At 47.5% G+C, this 19668-nt stretch overlaps 1 protein-coding gene across 3 annotated transcripts in view; it reads left to right on the top strand.

The window, feature by feature from the left end:
• Positions 1-19668, top strand: part of LOC140740048 (disintegrin and metalloproteinase domain-containing protein 10-like) — a 710477-nt gene that overhangs the window by 502663 nt on the left and 188146 nt on the right. For 2 of the 3 annotated variants that reach the window (XM_073068876.1, XM_073068875.1), the window contains exon 13: positions 15222-15321. The exons of the other annotated variant lie outside the window; for it this stretch is intronic. In XM_073068876.1, the coding sequence (XP_072924977.1) occupies positions 15222-15321 (100 nt within the window). The remainder of the gene's footprint in view (positions 1-15221; positions 15322-19668) is intronic. 3 annotated transcript variants of the gene reach the window in all.

Raw genomic sequence — 19668 nt, 5'->3', positions numbered from 1 at the left:
CAGAGCCAGATTCACACCAGAATAGAATCACACCAGAGCAGATTCACAACAGAGCAGATTCACACCAGAACAGAATCACACCAGAGCAGATTCACACCAGAGCAGATTCACACCAGAACAGAATCACATCAGAACAGAATCACACCAGAATAGAATCACACGGGAGCAGATTCACACCAGAGCAGATTTACACCAGAACAGAATCACACCAGAATATAATCACACCAGAGCAGATTCACCCCAGAGCAGATTCACACCAGAGCAGATTCACACCAGAACAGAATCACACCAGAACAGAATCACACCAGAATAGAATCACACGGGAGCAGATTCACACCAGAGCAGATTTACGCCGGAACAGAATCACACAAGAGCAGATTCACACCAGAGCAGATTCCACCATAACAGAATCACACAGAAGCAGATTCACACCAGAACAGATTCACACCAGAATAGAATCACACCAGAGCAGATTCACACCAGAGCAGATTCACACCAGAACAGAATCACACCGAAGCAGATTCACACCAGAACAGATTCACACCAGAACAGAATCACACCGAAGCAGATTCACACCGGAACAGATTCACACCAGAATAGAATCACATGGGAGCAGATTCACACCAGAGCAGATTCACACCAGAACAGAATCACACCAGAACAGAATCACACCAGAATAGAATCACACCAGAGCAGATTCACACCAGAGCAGATTTACACCAGAACGGATTCACACCAGAACAGAATCACACCAGAACAGATTCACACCAGAACAGATTCACACCAGAACATAATGACACCAGAACAGAATCACACCAGAATAGAATCACACCAGAGCAGAATCACACCAGAGCAGAAACACACCAGAGCAGATTCACACCAGAGCAGATGCCACAAGAACATAATCACACCGAAGCAGATTCACACCAGAACAGATTCACACCAGAACATAATGACACCAGAACAGAATCACACCAGAATAGAATCACACCAGAGCAGAATCACACCAGAACAGATTCACACCAGAGCAGATTCACACCAGAACAGATTCACACCAGAATAGAATCACGCTGGAGCAGCTTCATACCAGAACAGAATCACACCAGAGCAGATTCACACCAGAAGAGAATCACACCAGAGCAGATTCACAACAGAGCAGATTCACACCAGAAGAGAATCACACCAGAGCAGACTCACACCAGAGCAGATTCACACCCGAACAGAATCACACCGAAGCAGATTCACACCAGAACAGATTCACACCAGAACAGAATCACACCGAAGCAGATTCACACCGGAACAGATTCACACCAGAATAGAATCACATGGGAGCAGATTCACACCAGAGCAGATTCACACCAGAACAGAATCACACCAGAACAGAATCACACCAGAATAGAATCACACCAGAGCAGATTCACACCAGAGCAGATTTACACCAGAACGGATTCACACCAGAACAGAATCAAACCAGAATAGAATCACACCAGAACAGATTCACACCAGAGCAGATTCCACCAGAACAGAATCACACCGAAGCAGATTCACACCAGAACATATTCACACGGGAGCAGATTCAAACCAGAGCAGATTCACACCAGAACAGGTTCACACCAGAACAGAATCACACCGAAGCAGATTCACACCAGAACAGATTCACACCAGAATAGAATCACACCAGAACTGATTCACACCAGAACAGATTCACACCAGAACAGATTCACACCAGGGCAGATTCCACCAGAACAGAATCACACCGAAGCAGATTCACACCAGAACATATTCACACCGGAGCAGATTCACACCAGAACAGGTTTACACCAGAACATAATCACACCGAAGCAGATTCACACCAGAACAGATTCACACCAGAATAGAATCACACCAGAGCAGATTCACACCAGAGCAGATTTACACCAGAACAGATTCACACAAGAACTGGTTCACACCAGAACAGAATCACACAAGAGCAGATTCACACCAGAGCAGATTCCACCATAACAGAATCACACAGAAGCAGATTCACACCAGAACAGATTCACACCAGAATAGAATCACACCAGAGCAGATTCACACCAGAGCAGATTCACCCCAGAGCTGATTCCACCAGAACAGAATCACACCGAAGCAGATTCACACCAGAACTGATTCACACCAGAATAGAATAACACCAGAGCAGATTCACAACAGAGCAGATTCACACCAGAACAGAATCACACCAGAATAGAATCACACCAGAGCAGATTCACACTAGAGCAGATTCACACCAGAACAGAATCACACGAGAATAGAATCACACGAGATCAGATTCACACCAGAACAGATTCGCAACAGAACATAATGACACCACAATAGATTCACACCAGAGCAGAATCACACGGGAGCAGATTCACACCAGAGCAGATTCACACCAGAACAGAATCACACCAGAACAGAATCACACCAGAATAGAATCACACCAGAGCAGAATCACACCAGAGCAGATTCACACCAGAGCAGATGCCACAAGAACAGAATCACACCGAGGTAGATTCACACCAGAACAGAATCACACCAGAATAGAATCACACCGAAGTACATTCACACCAGAACAGAATCACACCAGAGCAGATTCACACCAGAACAGAATCACACCAGAATAGAATCACACGGGAGCAGATTCACACCAGAGCAGATTCAGACCAGAACAGAATCACACCAGAGCAGAATCACACCAGACCAGATTCGCATCAGAGCAGATTCACACCAGAACAGAATCACACCAGAACAGATTCACACCAGAACAGATTCACACCAGAACATAATGACACCAGAACAGAATCACACCAGAATAGAATCACACCAGAGCAGAATCACACCAGAGCAGTAACACACCAGAGCAGATTCACACCAGAGCAGATGCCACAAGAACATAATCACACCGAAGCAGATTCACACCAGAACAGATTCACACCAGAACATAATGACACCAGAACAGAATCACACCAGAATAGAATCACACCAGAGCAGAATCACACCAGAACAGATTCACACCAGAGCAGATTCACACCAGAACAGATTCACACCAGAATAGAATCACACTGGAGCAGCTTCATACCAGTAGAGAATCACACCGAAGCAGATTCACACCGGAACAGATTCACACCAGAATAGAATGACATGGGAGCAGATTCACACCAGAGCAGATTCACACCAGAACAGAATCACACCAGAACAGAATCACACCAGAATAGAATCACACCAGAGCAGATTCACACCAGAGCAGATTTACACCAGAACGGATTCACACCAGAACAGAATCAAACCAGAATAGAATCACACCAGAACAGATTCACACCAGAGCAGATTCCACCAGAACAGAATCACACCGAAGCAGATTCACACCAGAACATTTTCACACGGGAGCAGATTCAAACCAGAGCAGATTCACACCAGAACAGGTTCACACCAGAACAGAATCACACCGAAGCAGATTCACACCAGAACAGATTCACACCAGAATAGAATTACACCAGAGCTGATTCACACCAGAGCAGATTTACACCAGAACAGATTCACACCAGAACAGAATCATACCAGAATAGAATCACACCAGAACAGATTCACACCAGAACAGATTCCCACCAGAACATAATGACACCAGAACAGAAACACACCAGAATAGAATCACACCAGAGCAGATTCACACCAGAGCAGATTCCACCAGAACAGAATCACACCGAAGCAGATTCACTCCAGAACAGATTCACACCAGAACAGATTCCCACCAGAACATAATGACACCAGAACAGCATCACACCAGAATATAATCACACCAGAGCAGATTCCACCAGAACAGAATCACACCGAAGCAGATTCACACCAGAACAGATTCACACCAGAATAGAATCACGCTGGAGCAGATTCACACCAGAGCAGATTCACACCAGAACAGAATCACACCAGAGCAGATTCACACCAGAACAGAATCACACCAGAATAGAATCACACGGGAGCAGATTCACACCAGAGCAGATTCACACCAGAACAGAATCACACCAGAACAGAATCACACCAGAGCAGAATCACACCAGAGCAGATTCACAGCAGAGCAGATTCACACCAGAAGAGAATCACACCAGAACAGATTCACACCAGAACATAATGACACCAGAACAGAATCACACCAGAATAGAATCACACCAGAGCAGAATCACACCAGAGCAGATTCACACCAGAGCAGATGCCACAAGAACATAATCACACCGAAGCAGATTCACACCAGAACAGATTCACACCAGAACATAATGACACCAGAACAGAATCACACCAGAATAGAATCACACCAGAGCAGAATCACACCAGAACAGATTCACACCAGAGCAGATTCACTCCAGAACAGATTCACACCAGAATAGAATCACTCTGGAGCAGATTCATACCAGAACAGAATCACACCAGAGCCAGATTCACACCAGAATAGAATCACACCAGAGCAGATTCACAACAGAGCAGATTCACACCAGAACAGAATCACACCAGAGCAGATTCACACCAGAGCAGATTCACACCAGAACAGAATCACATCAGAACAGAATCACACCAGAATAGAATCACACGGGAGCAGATTCACACCAGAGCAGATTTACACCAGAACAGAATCACACCAGAATATAATCACACCAGAGCAGATTCACCCCAGAGCAGATTCACACCAGAGCAGATTCACACCTGAACAGAATCACAACAGAACAGAATCACACCAGAATAGAATCACACGGGAGCAGATTCACACCAGAGCAGATTTACGCCGGAACAGAATCACACAAGAGCTGATTCACACCAGAGCAGATTCCACCATAACAGAATCACACAGAAGCAGATTCACACCAGAACAGATTCACACCAGAATAGAATCACACCAGAGCAGATTCACACCAGAGCAGATTCACACCAGAACAGAATCACACCGAAGCAGATTCACACCAGAACAGATTCACACCAGAACAGAATCACACCGAAGCAGATTCACACCGGAACAGATTCACACCAGAATAGAATCACATGGGAGCAGATTCACACCAGAGCTGATTCACACCAGAACAGAATCACACCAGAACAGAATCACACCAGAATAGAATCACACCAGAGCAGATTCACACCAGAGCAGATTTACACCAGAACGGATTCACACCAGAACAGAATCACACCAGAACAGATTCACACCAGAACAGATTCACACCAGAACATAATGACACCAGAACAGAATCACACCAGAATAGAATCACACCAGAGCAGAATCACACCAGAGCAGAAACACACCAGAGCAGATTCACACCAGAGCAGATGCCACAAGAACATAATCACACCGAAGCAGATTCACACCAGAACAGATTCACACCAGAACATAATGACACCAGAACAGAATCACACCAGAATAGAATCACAACAGAGCAGAATCACACCAGAACAGATTCACACCAGAGCAGATTCACACCAGAACAGATTCACACCAGAATAGAATCACACTGGAGCAGCTTCATACCAGAACAGAATCACACCAGAGCAGATTCACACCAGAAGAGAATCAAACCAGAGCAGATTCACAACAGAGCAGATTCACACCAGAAGAGAATCACACCAGAGCAGATTCACACCAGAGCAGATTCACACCCGAACAGAATGACACCGAAGCAGATTCACACCAGAACAGATTCACACCAGAACAGAATCACACCGAAGCAGATTCACACCGGAACAGATTCACACCAGAATAGAATCACATGGGAGCAGATTCACACCAGAGCAGATTCACACCAGAACAGAATCACACCAGAACAGAATCACACCAGAATAGAATCACACCAGAGCAGATTCACACCAGAGCAGATTTACACCAGAACGGATTCACACCAGAACAGAATCAAACCAGAATAGAATCACACCAGAACAGATTCACACCAGAGCAGATTCCACCAGAACAGAATCACACCGAAGCAGATTCACACCAGAACATATTCACACGGGAGCAGATTCAAACCAGAGCAGATTCACACCAGAACAGGTTCACACCAGAACAGAATCACACCGAAGCAGATTCACACCAGAACAGATTCACACCAGAATAGAATCACACCAGAGCTGATTCACACCAGAGCAGATTTACACCAGAACAGATTCACACCAGAACAGAATCATACCAGAATAGAATCACACCAGAACAGATTCACACCAGAACAGATTCCCAGCAGAACATAATGACACCAGAACAGAAACACACCAGAATAGAATCACACCAGAGCAGATTCACACCAGAGCAGATTCCACCAGAACAGAATCACACCGAAGCAGATTCACACCAGAACAGATTTACACCAGAAGAGATTCACACCAGAACAGAATCACACCAGAATAGAATCACTCCAGAACAGATTCACACCAGAACAGATTCCCACCAGAACATAATGACACCAGAACAGCATCACACCAGAATAGAATCACACCAGAGCAGATTCCACCAGAACAGAATCACACCAAAGCAGATTCACACCAGAGCAGATTCACACCAGAACAGAATCACACCAGAGCAGATTCACACCAGAACAGAATCACACCAGAATAGAATCACACGGGAGCAGATTCACACCAGAGCAGATTCACACCAGAACAGAATCACACCAGAACAGAATCACACCAGAGCAGAACCACACCAGAGCAGATTCACACCAGAGCAGATTCACACCAGAAGAGAATCACACCAGAACAAATTCACACCAGAACAGATTCACACCAGAACATAATGACACCAGAACAGAATCACACCAGAGCAGAATCACACCAGAGCAGATTCACACCAGAACAGATTCACACCAGAACATAATGACACCAGAACAGAATCACACCAGAATAGAATCACACCAGAGCAGAATCACACCAGAACAGATTCACACCAGAGCAGATTCACACCAGAACAGATTCACACCGGAATAGAATCACACTGGAACAGATTCATACCAGAACAGAATCACACCAGAGCAGATTCACACCAGAGCAGATTCCACCAGAACAGAATCACACCGAAGCAGATTCACACCAGAACATATTCACACGGGAGCAGATTCAAACCAGAGCAGATTCACACCAGAACAGGTTCACACCAGAACAGAATCACACCGAAGCAGATTCACACCAGAACAGATTCACACCAGAATAGAATCACACCAGAGCTGATTCACACCAGAGCAGATTTACACCAGAACAGATTCACACCAGAACAGAATCATACCAGAATAGAATCACACCAGAACAGATTCACACCAGAACAGATTCCCAGCAGAACATAATGACACCAGAACAGAAACACACCAGAATAGAATCACACCAGAGCAGATTCACACCAGAGCAGATTCCACCAGAACAGAATCACACCGAAGCAGATTCACACCAGAACAGATTTACACCAGAAGAGATTCACACCAGAACAGAATCACACCAGAATAGAATCACTCCAGAACAGATTCACACCAGAACAGATTCCCACCAGAACATAATGACACCAGAACAGCATCACACCAGAATAGAATCACACCAGAGCAGATTCCACCAGAACAGAATCACACCAAAGCAGATTCACACCAGAGCAGATTCACACCAGAACAGAATCACACCAGAGCAGATTCACACCAGAACAGAATCACACCAGAATAGAATCACACGGGAGCAGATTCACACCAGAGCAGATTCACACCAGAACAGAATCACACCAGAACAGAATCACACCAGAGCAGAACCACACCAGAGCAGATTCACACCAGAGCAGATTCACACCAGAAGAGAATCACACCAGAACAAATTCACACCAGAACAGATTCACACCAGAACATAATGACACCAGAACAGAATCACACCAGAGCAGAATCACACCAGAGCAGATTCACACCAGAACAGATTCACACCAGAACATAATGACACCAGAACAGAATCACACCAGAATAGAATCACACCAGAGCAGAATCACACCAGAACAGATTCACACCAGAGCAGATTCACACCAGAACAGATTCACACCGGAATAGAATCACACTGGAACAGATTCATACCAGAACAGAATCACACCAGAGCCAGATTCACACCAGAATAGAATCACACCAGAGCAGATTCACAACAGAGCAGATTCACACCAGAACACAATCACACCAGAGCAGATTCACACCAGAGCAGATTCACACCAGTACAGAATCACATCAGAACAGAATCACACCAGAATAGAATCACACGGGAGCAGATTCACACCAGAGCAGATTTACACCAGAACAGAATCACACCAGAATATAATCACACCAGAGCAGATTCACCCCAGAGCAGATTCACACCAGAGCAGATTCACACCAGAACAGAATCACACCAGAACAGAATCACACCAGAATAGAATCACACGGGAGCAGATTCACACCAGAGCAGATTTACGCCAGAACAGATTCACACCGGAACTGGTTCACACCAGAACAGAATCACACAAGAGCAGATTCACACCAGAGCAGATTCCACCATAACAGAATCACACAGAAGCAGATTCACACCAGAACAGATTCACACCAGAACAGAATCACACCGAAGCAGATTCACACCAGAACAGATTCACACCAGAACAGAATCACACCGAAGCAGATTCACACCGGAACAGATTCACACCAGAATAGAATCACACGGGAGCAGATTCATACCAGAGCAGATTCACACCAGAACAGAATCACACCAGAACAGAATCACACCAGAATAGAATCACATCAGAGCAGATTCACACCAGAGCAGATTTACACCAGAACGGATTCACACCAGAACAGAATCACACCAGAACAGATTCACACCAGAACAGATTCACACCAGAACATAATGACACCAGAACAGAATCACACCAGAATTGAATCACACCAGAGCAGATTCACACCAGAGCTGATTTACACCAGAACAGATTCACACAAGAACTGGTTCACACCAGAACAGAATCACACGGGAGCACATTCACACCAGAGCAGATTCACACCAGAACAGAATCACACCAGAACAGAATCACACCAGAATAGAATCACACCAGAGCAGATTCACACCAGAGCAGATTTACACCAGAACGGATTCTCACCAGAACAGAATCACACCAGAACAGAATCACACCAGAACAGATTCACACCAGAACAGAATCTCACCAGAACATAATCACACCAGAACGGATTCTCACCAGAACAGATTCTCACCGGAACAGAATCACACCAGAACTGATTCACACCAGAACAGAATCACACCAGAACAGATTCACACCATAACAGAATCACACCAGAGCAGATTCACACTGGAATAAAATCGCAGCAGATCAGATTCACACCGGAACAGATTCACACCAGAACAGAATCACACCAGAACAGAATCACCCCAGAGCAGATTCACACCAGAACATAATCTCACCGGAGCAGATTCACTCCGTAGCAGATTCACACCAGAGCAGATTCACACCAGAACAGATTCACACCAGATCAGATTCACACCAGAACAGATTCACACCAGAATAGAATCACACCATAACAGAATCACACCAGAGCAGATTCACACTGGAATAAAATCGCAGCAGATCAGATTCACACCGGAACAGTTTCACACCAGAACAGAATCACACCAGAACAGAATCACACCAGAGCAGATTCACACCAGAACATAATCTCACCGGAGCAGATTCACTCCGTAGCAGATTCACACCAGAGCAGATTCACACCAGAACAGATTCACACCAGATCAGATTCACACCAGAACAGATTCACACCAGAATAGAATCACACCAGATCAGATTCACACTAGAACAGAATCACATCAGAATAGAATCACACTGGAGCAGTTTCACACCAGAATAGAATCACACCAGAGCAGAATCACACCATAGCAGAATCACACCAGAACAGAATCACGCCGGAACAGAATCACGCCAGAACAGAATCACGCCAGAACAGAATCAAACCAGAACAGAATAACACCAGAACAGATTCACAGAAGAATAGAATCTCACCGGAACAGAATCTCACCAGAATAGCATCACGCCAGAACAGAATCTCACCAGAGCAGAATCTCACCGGAACAGAATCACAGCAGAGCAGATTCACACCAGAACAGAATCTCACCAGAACAGAATCACACCAGAACAGAATCACACCAGAACAGATTCACACCAGAAAAGAATCATACCAGAACAGAATAACACCAGAACAGATTCACACCAGAGCAGATTCACACCAGAACAGAATCACATCAGAGCAGATTCACAATCGAATAAAATCGCAGCAGAACAGATTCACACCAGAACAGAATCACACCGGAACAGATTCACACCAAAACAGAATCACACCAGAGCAGATTCACCCCAGAACAGATTCACACCAGAACAGATTCACACCAGAACAGAATCTCACCAGAGCAGAATCTCACCAGATCAGAATCTCAGCAGAACAGAATCACACCAGAGCAGATTCACACCAGAATAGAACCACACCCGAACAGAATCACACCAGAACAGATTCACACCATAACAGAATCACACCAGAGCAGATTCACACTGGAATAAAATCGCAGCAGAACAGAATCTCACCAGAATAGAATCACGCCAGAACAGGATCTCACCAGAGCAGAATCTCACCAGAACAGAATCACAGCAGAGCAGATTCACACCAGAATAGAATCACACCAGAACAGATTCACACCAGAACAGAATCACACCAGAACAGAATCACACCAGAACAGATTCACACCAGAACAGAATCTCACCAGAACAGAATCACACCAGAACAGAATCACACCAGAACAGATTCACACCAGAACAGAATCACACCAGAACAGAATCACACCAGAGCAGATTCACAATCGAATAAAATCGCAGCAGAACAGATTCACACCAGAACAGAATCACACCAGAACAGATTCACACCAGAACAGAATCACACCAGCGCAGATTCACACCAGAGCAGATTTACACCAGAACAGAATCTCACCAGAGCAGAATATCACCAGAACAGAATCTCAGCAGGACAGAATCACACCAGAGCAGATTCACACCAGAATAGAATCACACCAGAACAGATTCACACCATAACAGAATCACACCAGAACAGATTCACACCATAACAGAATCACACCAGAGCAGATTCACACTGGAATAAAATCGCAGCAGAACAGATTCACACCAGAACAGAATCACACCAGAACAGATTCACACCATAACAGAATCACACCAGAGCAGATTCACAATGGAATAAAATCGCAGCAGAACAGATTCACACCAGAACAGATTCACACCATAACAGAATCACACCAGAGCAGAATCACACCGGAACAGATTCACACCAGAACAGATTCACACCAGAACTGATTCACACCTGAACAGAATCACACCAGAGCAGATTCACACCAGAACATAATCTCACCGGAGCAGATTCACTCCGTAGCAGATTCACACCAGAGCAGATTCACACCAGAACAGATTCACACCAGATCAGATTCACACCAGAACAGATTCACACCAGAATAGAATCACACCAGATCAGATTCACACTAGAACAGAATCACATCAGAATAGAATCACACTGTAGCAGTTTCACACCAGAATAGAATCACACCAGAGCAGAATCACACCATAGCAGAATCACACCAGAACAGAATCACGCCGGAACAGAATCACGCCAGAACAGAATCACGCCAGAACAGAATCAAACCAGAACAGAATAACACCAGAACAGATTCACAGAAGAATAGAATCTCACCGGAACAGAATCTCACCAGAATAGCATCACGCCAGAACAGAATCTCACCAGAGCAGAATCTCACCAGAACAGAATCACAGCAGAGCAGATTCACACCAGAATAGAATCACAGCAGAACAGATTCACACCAGAACAGAATCACACCAGAACAGAATCGCACTAGAACAGATTCACACCAGAAAATAATCATACCAGAACAGAATAACACCAGAACAGAATAACACCAGAACAGATTCACACCAGAACAGATTCACACCAGTGCAGATTCACACCAGAACAGAATCACATCAGAGCAGATTCACAATCGAATAAAATCGCAGCAGAACAGACTCACACCAGAACAGAATCTCACCAGAACAGATTCACACCAGAACAGAATCACACCAGCGCAGATTCACACCAGAGCAGATTTACACCAGAACAGAATCTCACCAGAGCAGAATATCACCAGAACAGAATCTCAGCAGAACAGAATCACACCAGAGCAGATTCACACCAGAATAGAATCACAGCAGAACAGATTCACACCATAACAGAATCACACCAGAACAGATTCACACCATAACAGAATCACACCAGAGCAGATTCACACTGGAATAAAATCGCAGCAGAACAGATTCCCACCAGAACAGAATCACACCAGAACAGATTCACACCATAATAGAATCACACCAGAGCAGATTCACAATGGAATAAAATCGCAGCAGAACAGATTCACACCAGAACAGATTCACACCATAACAGAATCACACCAGAGCAGAATCACACCGGAACAGATTCACACCAGAACAGATTCACACCAGAACAGATTCACACCAGAACAGGTTCACACCAGAACAGGTTCACACCAGAGCAGATTCACAGCAGAGCAGATTCACACCAGAACAGATTCACACCAGATCAGATTCACACCAGAACAGATTCACACCAGAACAGAATCACACCAGATCAGATTCACACCAGAACAGAATCACATCAGAATAGAATCACACCAGAGCAGAATCACACCATACCAGAATCACACCACAACAGATTCACGCCGGAACAGAATCACGCCAGAACAGAATCACACCAGAACAGAATAACACCAGAACAGATTCACACAAGAATAGAATCTGCCCGGAACAGAATCTCACCAGAATAGAATCACACCAGAACAGAATCTCACCAGAACAGTTTCACACCAGAACAGATTCACACCAGAATAGATTCACACCAGAACAGATTCACACCAGAGCAGATTCACACCAGAGCAGATTCACACCAGAACACAATCTCACCAGAGCAGAATCTCACCAGAACATAATCACAGCAGAGCAGATTCACAACAGAATAGAATCACACCAGAACAGATTCACACCAGAACAGAATCTCACCAGAACAGAATCACACCAGAACAGATTCACACCAGAATAGAATCACACCAGAACCGAATCACACCAGAGCAGATTCACAATGGAATAAAATCGCAGCAGAACAGATTCACACCAGAACAGAATCACACCAGAACAGATTCACACCAGAACAGAATCACACCAGAGCAGATTCACACCAGAACAGATTCACACCAGAACAGAATCTCACCAGAGCAGAATCTCACCAGAACAGTTTCACACCAGAACAGATTCACACCAGGACAGATTCACACCAGAACAGAATCTCACCAGAACAGAATCACACCAGAGCAGATTCACACCAGAATCGAATCACACCAGAACAGATTCACACCAGAACAGAATCTCACCAGAACATAATCACACCAGAACAGAATCACACCAGAACAGATTCTCACCGGAACAGAATCACACCAGAACTGATTCACACCAGAACAGAATCACACCAGAGCAGATTCACACCAGAACATAATCTCACCGGAGCAGATTCACTCCGTAGCAGATTCACACCAGAGCAGATTCACACCAGAACAGATTCACACCAGATCAGATTCACACCAGAATAGATTCACACCAGAATAGAATCACACCAGATCAGATTCACACTAGAACAGAATCACATCAGAATAGAATCACACTGGAGCAGTTTCACACCAGAATAGAATCACACCAGAGCAGAATCACACCATAGCAGAATCACACCAGAACAGAATCACGCCGGAACAGAATCACGCCAGAACAGAATCACGCCAGAACAGAATCAAACCAGAACAGAATAACACCAGAACAGATTCACAGAAGAATAGAATCTCACCGGAACAGAATCTCACCAGAATAGCATCACGCCAGAACAGAATCACACCAGAACAGAATCACACCAGAACAGATTCACACCAGAAAAGAATCATACCAGAACAGAATAACACCAGAACAGATTCACACCAGAACAGATTCACACCAGTGCAGATTCACACCAGAACAGAATCACATCAGAGCAGATTCACAATCGAATAAAATCGCAGCAGAACAGATTCACACCAGAACAGAATCACACCGGAACAGATTCACACCAAAACAGAATCACACCAGAGCAGATTCACACCAGAACAGATTCACACCAGAACAGATTCACACCAGAACAGAATCTCACCAGAGCAGAATCTCACCAGATCAGAATCTCAGCAGAACAGAATCACACCAGAGCAGATTCACACCAGAATAGAACCACACCAGAACAGATTCACACCAGAACAGAATCTCACCAGAACATAATCACACCAGAACAGAATCACACCAGAACAGATTCACACCGGAACAGAATCACACCAGAACAGATTCACACCATAACAGAATCACACCAGAGCAGATTCACACTGGAATAAAATCGCAGCAGAACAGATACACACCAGAACAGATTCACACCATAACAGAATCACACCAGAGCAGATTCACAATGGAATAAAATCGCAGCAGAACAGATTCACACCAGAACAGATTCACACCATAACAGAATCACACCAGAGCAGATTCACACTGGAACAAAATCGCAGCAGAACAGATTCACACCAGAACAGATTCACACCAGAGCAGATTTACACCGGAATAAAATCGCAGCAGAACAGATCTAACCCAGAACTGATCACAATGTTTGAGCAGTTTGGATAGGTACATATAGGGATAGTAGAGGTATGAAGGATCATGGTTTCAGTGCAGGTCATTGGGAGTAGGCAGTTTAAATGTCTTTTGGCAAGCTCCAGATGTGCCAAAGGGCTTGTTTCTGTGCTGTACTTCTCTCTTACTCTAGGACACAAGAAATGATCCAGACCAGAATTGATCCACATTAGAGCCGAGCATCGATGAGGTGCTCTACAGCAGCAGAATCAGGACTGTGCCCTTCCCATGATGTGGCCCTCTGTAGCTGCCCCATTACATTGCAAGCAGCACACTCTTGTTGCGCGTGGGATGCTTTCGTTGAGATACATTGGTTCTGCAGTGAGCAGACTACAATGAGATAGCAGAGAACGTCACTAACTGCTTCCTTGTGATCCCACAGCAATGCTCAGCGTCCCTGTGTGAGCGGCACGGGTTGGAACAGTGCAGCTGTGGTGCCCACTCGGCAGAGGAGGAGTGCCACCTCTGCTGCCAGCTGTCAGGTATGGGGGGGCCGTGGAGGCACAGCTGGATACTGGGGATGGTTGGGGGGTGCGGGATGTGATCTTGAGAGGATGGTGCAGTGGACAGGGATGGTGGTCTCTGTCTGCCGAGGACCCCGGGGCTGAGCACCAGGGATCAAAGCTGTCAGTGCAGGGCCTCGGGGCCTGGGTCCAGGGCCAGGGACCAGGGACCTGGAACCAGGGAATGAGTGGGCTGCAGATGCCCATGACTAGGCCAAGGATGGCACTCAAACCATATGGAGAGAAATTGGGAGGGGTCAACAGGCCAGGGGTCAAAGCCAAACACAGACTACTGCTGCACAGCATAGCCACCCAGCCCTTCACTACCCCACCACACCTCTTCACAAATCAGCTGCCCCTTCACCCACTCACACATGCCTGCACATACCCATGCTCTCCTTAAATGAGCCACCATCCTCTTTACTGCCCCATCAAAACATTTAATGCCAAAACCCTTCATAACCACTTCATGGCTTCACTACTCAACCACCCCACCACCTCACTCAGTCCCTCACAGCCCCACTCACCACTCCACCACCTGACCCACCCCTTCACTTCCCCATTCACAACTCCATCACGTCACGCACCACTTCCCTTCCCCATTCACAAATCCACCACCTTACACACCCCTTCACTTCCCCATTCACAAATCCAACACCTGACCCACCCCCTCACTTCCCCATTCACAAATCCACCACCTTACCCACCCCCTCACTTCCCCATTCACAAATCCACCACCTGACACACCCCCACACTTCCCCATTCACAAATCCACCACCTTACCCACCCCTTCACTTCCCCATTCACCACTCCACCACCTGACTGACCCCTTCACTTCCCCATTCACCACTCCACCAACTCACCCACCCCTTCAATTCCTCATTCACCATTCCACCACCTTACCCACACCTTCACATCCCCATTCACGAACCCAGCACCTCACCCACCCCATCACTTCCCCATTCACCACTCCACCACCTCACCCAGCCCCTCACTTCCTCATTCACCACTCCGCCACCTCACACTCCCCTTCACTTCCCCATTCAGCATTCCACCACCTCACCCCCCTTCACTTCCCCATTCACCACTCCACCACCTCACCCACCATCACTTCCCCATTCACCACTCCACCACCTCACACACACCTTCAGTTCCCCATTCACCACTCCACCATCTCACCCACCCTTTCACTTTCCCATTCAACACCCCACCATTTGACCCACTCCTTCCCTTCCCCATTCACCATTCGAGCACCCCACCCAGCCCCTCACTTCCTCATTCACCTCTCCGCCACCTCAGACACCCCTTCACTTCCCCATTCACCACTGCACCACCTCACCCACCCCTTCACTTCCCCATTCACCACTCCACCACCTCACCCACCGCTTCACTTCCCCATTCACCATTCCACCACCTCACACACCCCTTCACTTTCCCATTCACCACTCCAACACCTCACCCACCCCCACACTTCCCCATTCACCACTCCACGACCTCACCACCCCTTCACTTCCCCATTCACCACTCCACCACCTGACCGACCCCTTCACTTCCGCATTCACCATTCCACCACATCACCCACCACTTCCCTTCCCCATTCACCATTACACCACCTCACCCACCTCTTCACTTACCCATTCACCACTCCACGACCTCACCCACCCCTTCACTTCCTCATTCACCATTCCACCAACTTACCCACCCCCTCACTTCCTCATTCCCCACTCCACCAACTCACCCACCCATTCACTACTCCATTCACCACTCCACCAACTCACCCACCCCTTCAATTCCTCATTCACCATTCCACCAACTCACCCACCCCTTCAGTTCCCCATTCACCATTCCACCACCTCACGCAGCCCCTCACTTCCTCATTCACCACTCCGACACCTCACACACCCCTTCACTTCCCCATTTAGCATTCCACCACCTCACACTCCCCTTCACTTTCCCATTCAACACCCCACCATTTGACCCACTCCTTCCCTTCCCCATTCACCATTCGAGCACCCCACCCAGCCCCTCACTTCCTCATTCACCTCTCCGCCACCTCAGACACCCCTTCACTTCCCCATTCACCACTGCACCACCTCACACACCCCTTCACTTCCCCATTCACCACTCCACCACCTCACACACTCCTTCACATACCCATTCACCACTCCACCACCTCACCCACCCCTTCACTTCCCCATTCACCACTCCACCACCTCACCCACCGCTTCACTTCCCCATTCACCATTCCACCACCTCACACACCCCTTCACTTCCCCATTCACCACTCCACCACCTCACCCACCCCTTCACTTCCCCATTCACCACTCCACCACCTCACCCACCTCTTCACTTCCCCATTCACCACTCCACCACCTCATTCACCACTTCAGCCACTCCTTCACTTCCCCATTCACCACTCCACCACCTCACCCACCCCTTCACTTCCCCATTCACCACTCCACCACCTCACCCAGCCCCTCACTTCCCCATTCACCACTGCACCACCTCACCCACACCTTCTCTTCCCCATTCACCACTCCACCACCTCACCCAGCCCCTCACTTGCTCATTCACCACTCCGACACCTCACACACCCCTTCACTTCCCCATTCACCATTCCACCATTTGACTCACTCCTTCCCTTCCCCATTCACCATTCCACCACCTCACACAGCCCCTCACTTCCTCATTCACCACTCCACCACCTCACCCACCCCTTCACTTCCCCATTCAACATTCCACCACCTCACCTTCCCCTTCACTTCCCCATTCGCCACTCCACCACCTCACCCAGACCCTCAATTCCTCATTCACCACTCCGACACCTCACACACCCCTTCACTTCCCCATTCACCATTCCACCATTTGACTCACTCCTTCCCTTCCCCATTCACCATTCCACCACCTCACCCAGCCCCTCACTTCCTCATTCACCACTCCGACACGTCACACACACCTTCACTTCCCCATTCACCACTCCACCACCTCACACACCCCTTCACTTCCCCATTCACCACTCCGCCACCTCACACACCCCTTCACTTCCCTATTCACCACTCCGTCACCTCACACACCCCTTCACTTCCCCATTCACCATTCCACCACCTCACACACCCCTTCACTTCCCCATTCACCACTCCACCACCTCACCCACTCCTTCACTTCCCCATTCACCATTCCACAACCTCACCCACCTCTTCACTTCCCCATTCACCACTCCACCACCTCATTCACCAGTTCAGCCACTCCTTCACTTCCTCATTCTCCACTCCACGACCTCACACACGCCTTCACTTCCTCATTCACCACTCCGCCATGTCACACACCCCTTCACTTCCCCATTCATCACTCCACCACCTCACAAACCCCTTCACTTCCCCATTCACCACTCCACCATTTGACCCACTCCTTCGCTAACCCATTCACCACTCCACCACCTCACCCAGCGCCTCACTTCCTCATTCACCACTCCGCCACCTCACACACCCCTTCACTTCCCCATTCATCACTCCACCATTTAACCCACTCCTTCACTTCCCCATTCATCATTCCACCACCTCACCCACACCTTCACTTCCCCATTCAACACTCCACCACCTCACCCACCCCTTCACTTCCCCATTCAGCATTCCACCACCTCACACACCCCTTCACTTCCCCATTCACCACTCCACCACCTCACCCACTCCTTCAATTCCCCATTCACCATTCCACAACCTCATCCACCTCTTCACTTCCCCATTCACCACTCCACCACCTCATTCACCACTTCAGCCACTCCTTCACTTCCCCATTCTCCACTCCACGACCTCACCCACCCCTTCATTTGCTCATTCCCCATTCCACCACCTCACCTACCCCTTCACTTCCCCATTCACCACTCCACCATTTGACCCACTCCTTCGCTAAACCATTCACCACTCCACCACCTCACCCAGCCCCTCACTTCCTCATTCACCACTCCGCCACCTCACACTCCTTCACTTCCCCATTCACCACTCCACCACCTCACACACCCCTTCACTTCGCCATTCACCACTCCACCACCTCACCCAACCCTTCACTTCCCCATTCACCACACCACCACCTCAGCCACACCTTCAGTTCCCCATTCACCACTCCAGCACCTCACCCAGCCCCTCACTTCCCCATTCACCACTCCACCACCTCACCCACACCTTCACTTCCCCATTCACCACTCCACCACCTCACCCACCTCTTCACTTCGCCATTCACCACTCCACCATCTCACCCACCCCTTCACTTCCCCATTCACCACTCCACCACCTTACCCACCCCTTCACTACCCTATTCACCATTCCACCA

The sequence above is a fragment of the Hemitrygon akajei genome, chromosome 16, assembly GCF_048418815.1.
Source record: "Hemitrygon akajei chromosome 16, sHemAka1.3, whole genome shotgun sequence".
In the NCBI taxonomy this organism is placed as follows: Eukaryota; Metazoa; Chordata; class Chondrichthyes; order Myliobatiformes; family Dasyatidae; genus Hemitrygon; species Hemitrygon akajei.
This window is presented reverse-complemented; position numbering and strand designations above follow the sequence as displayed.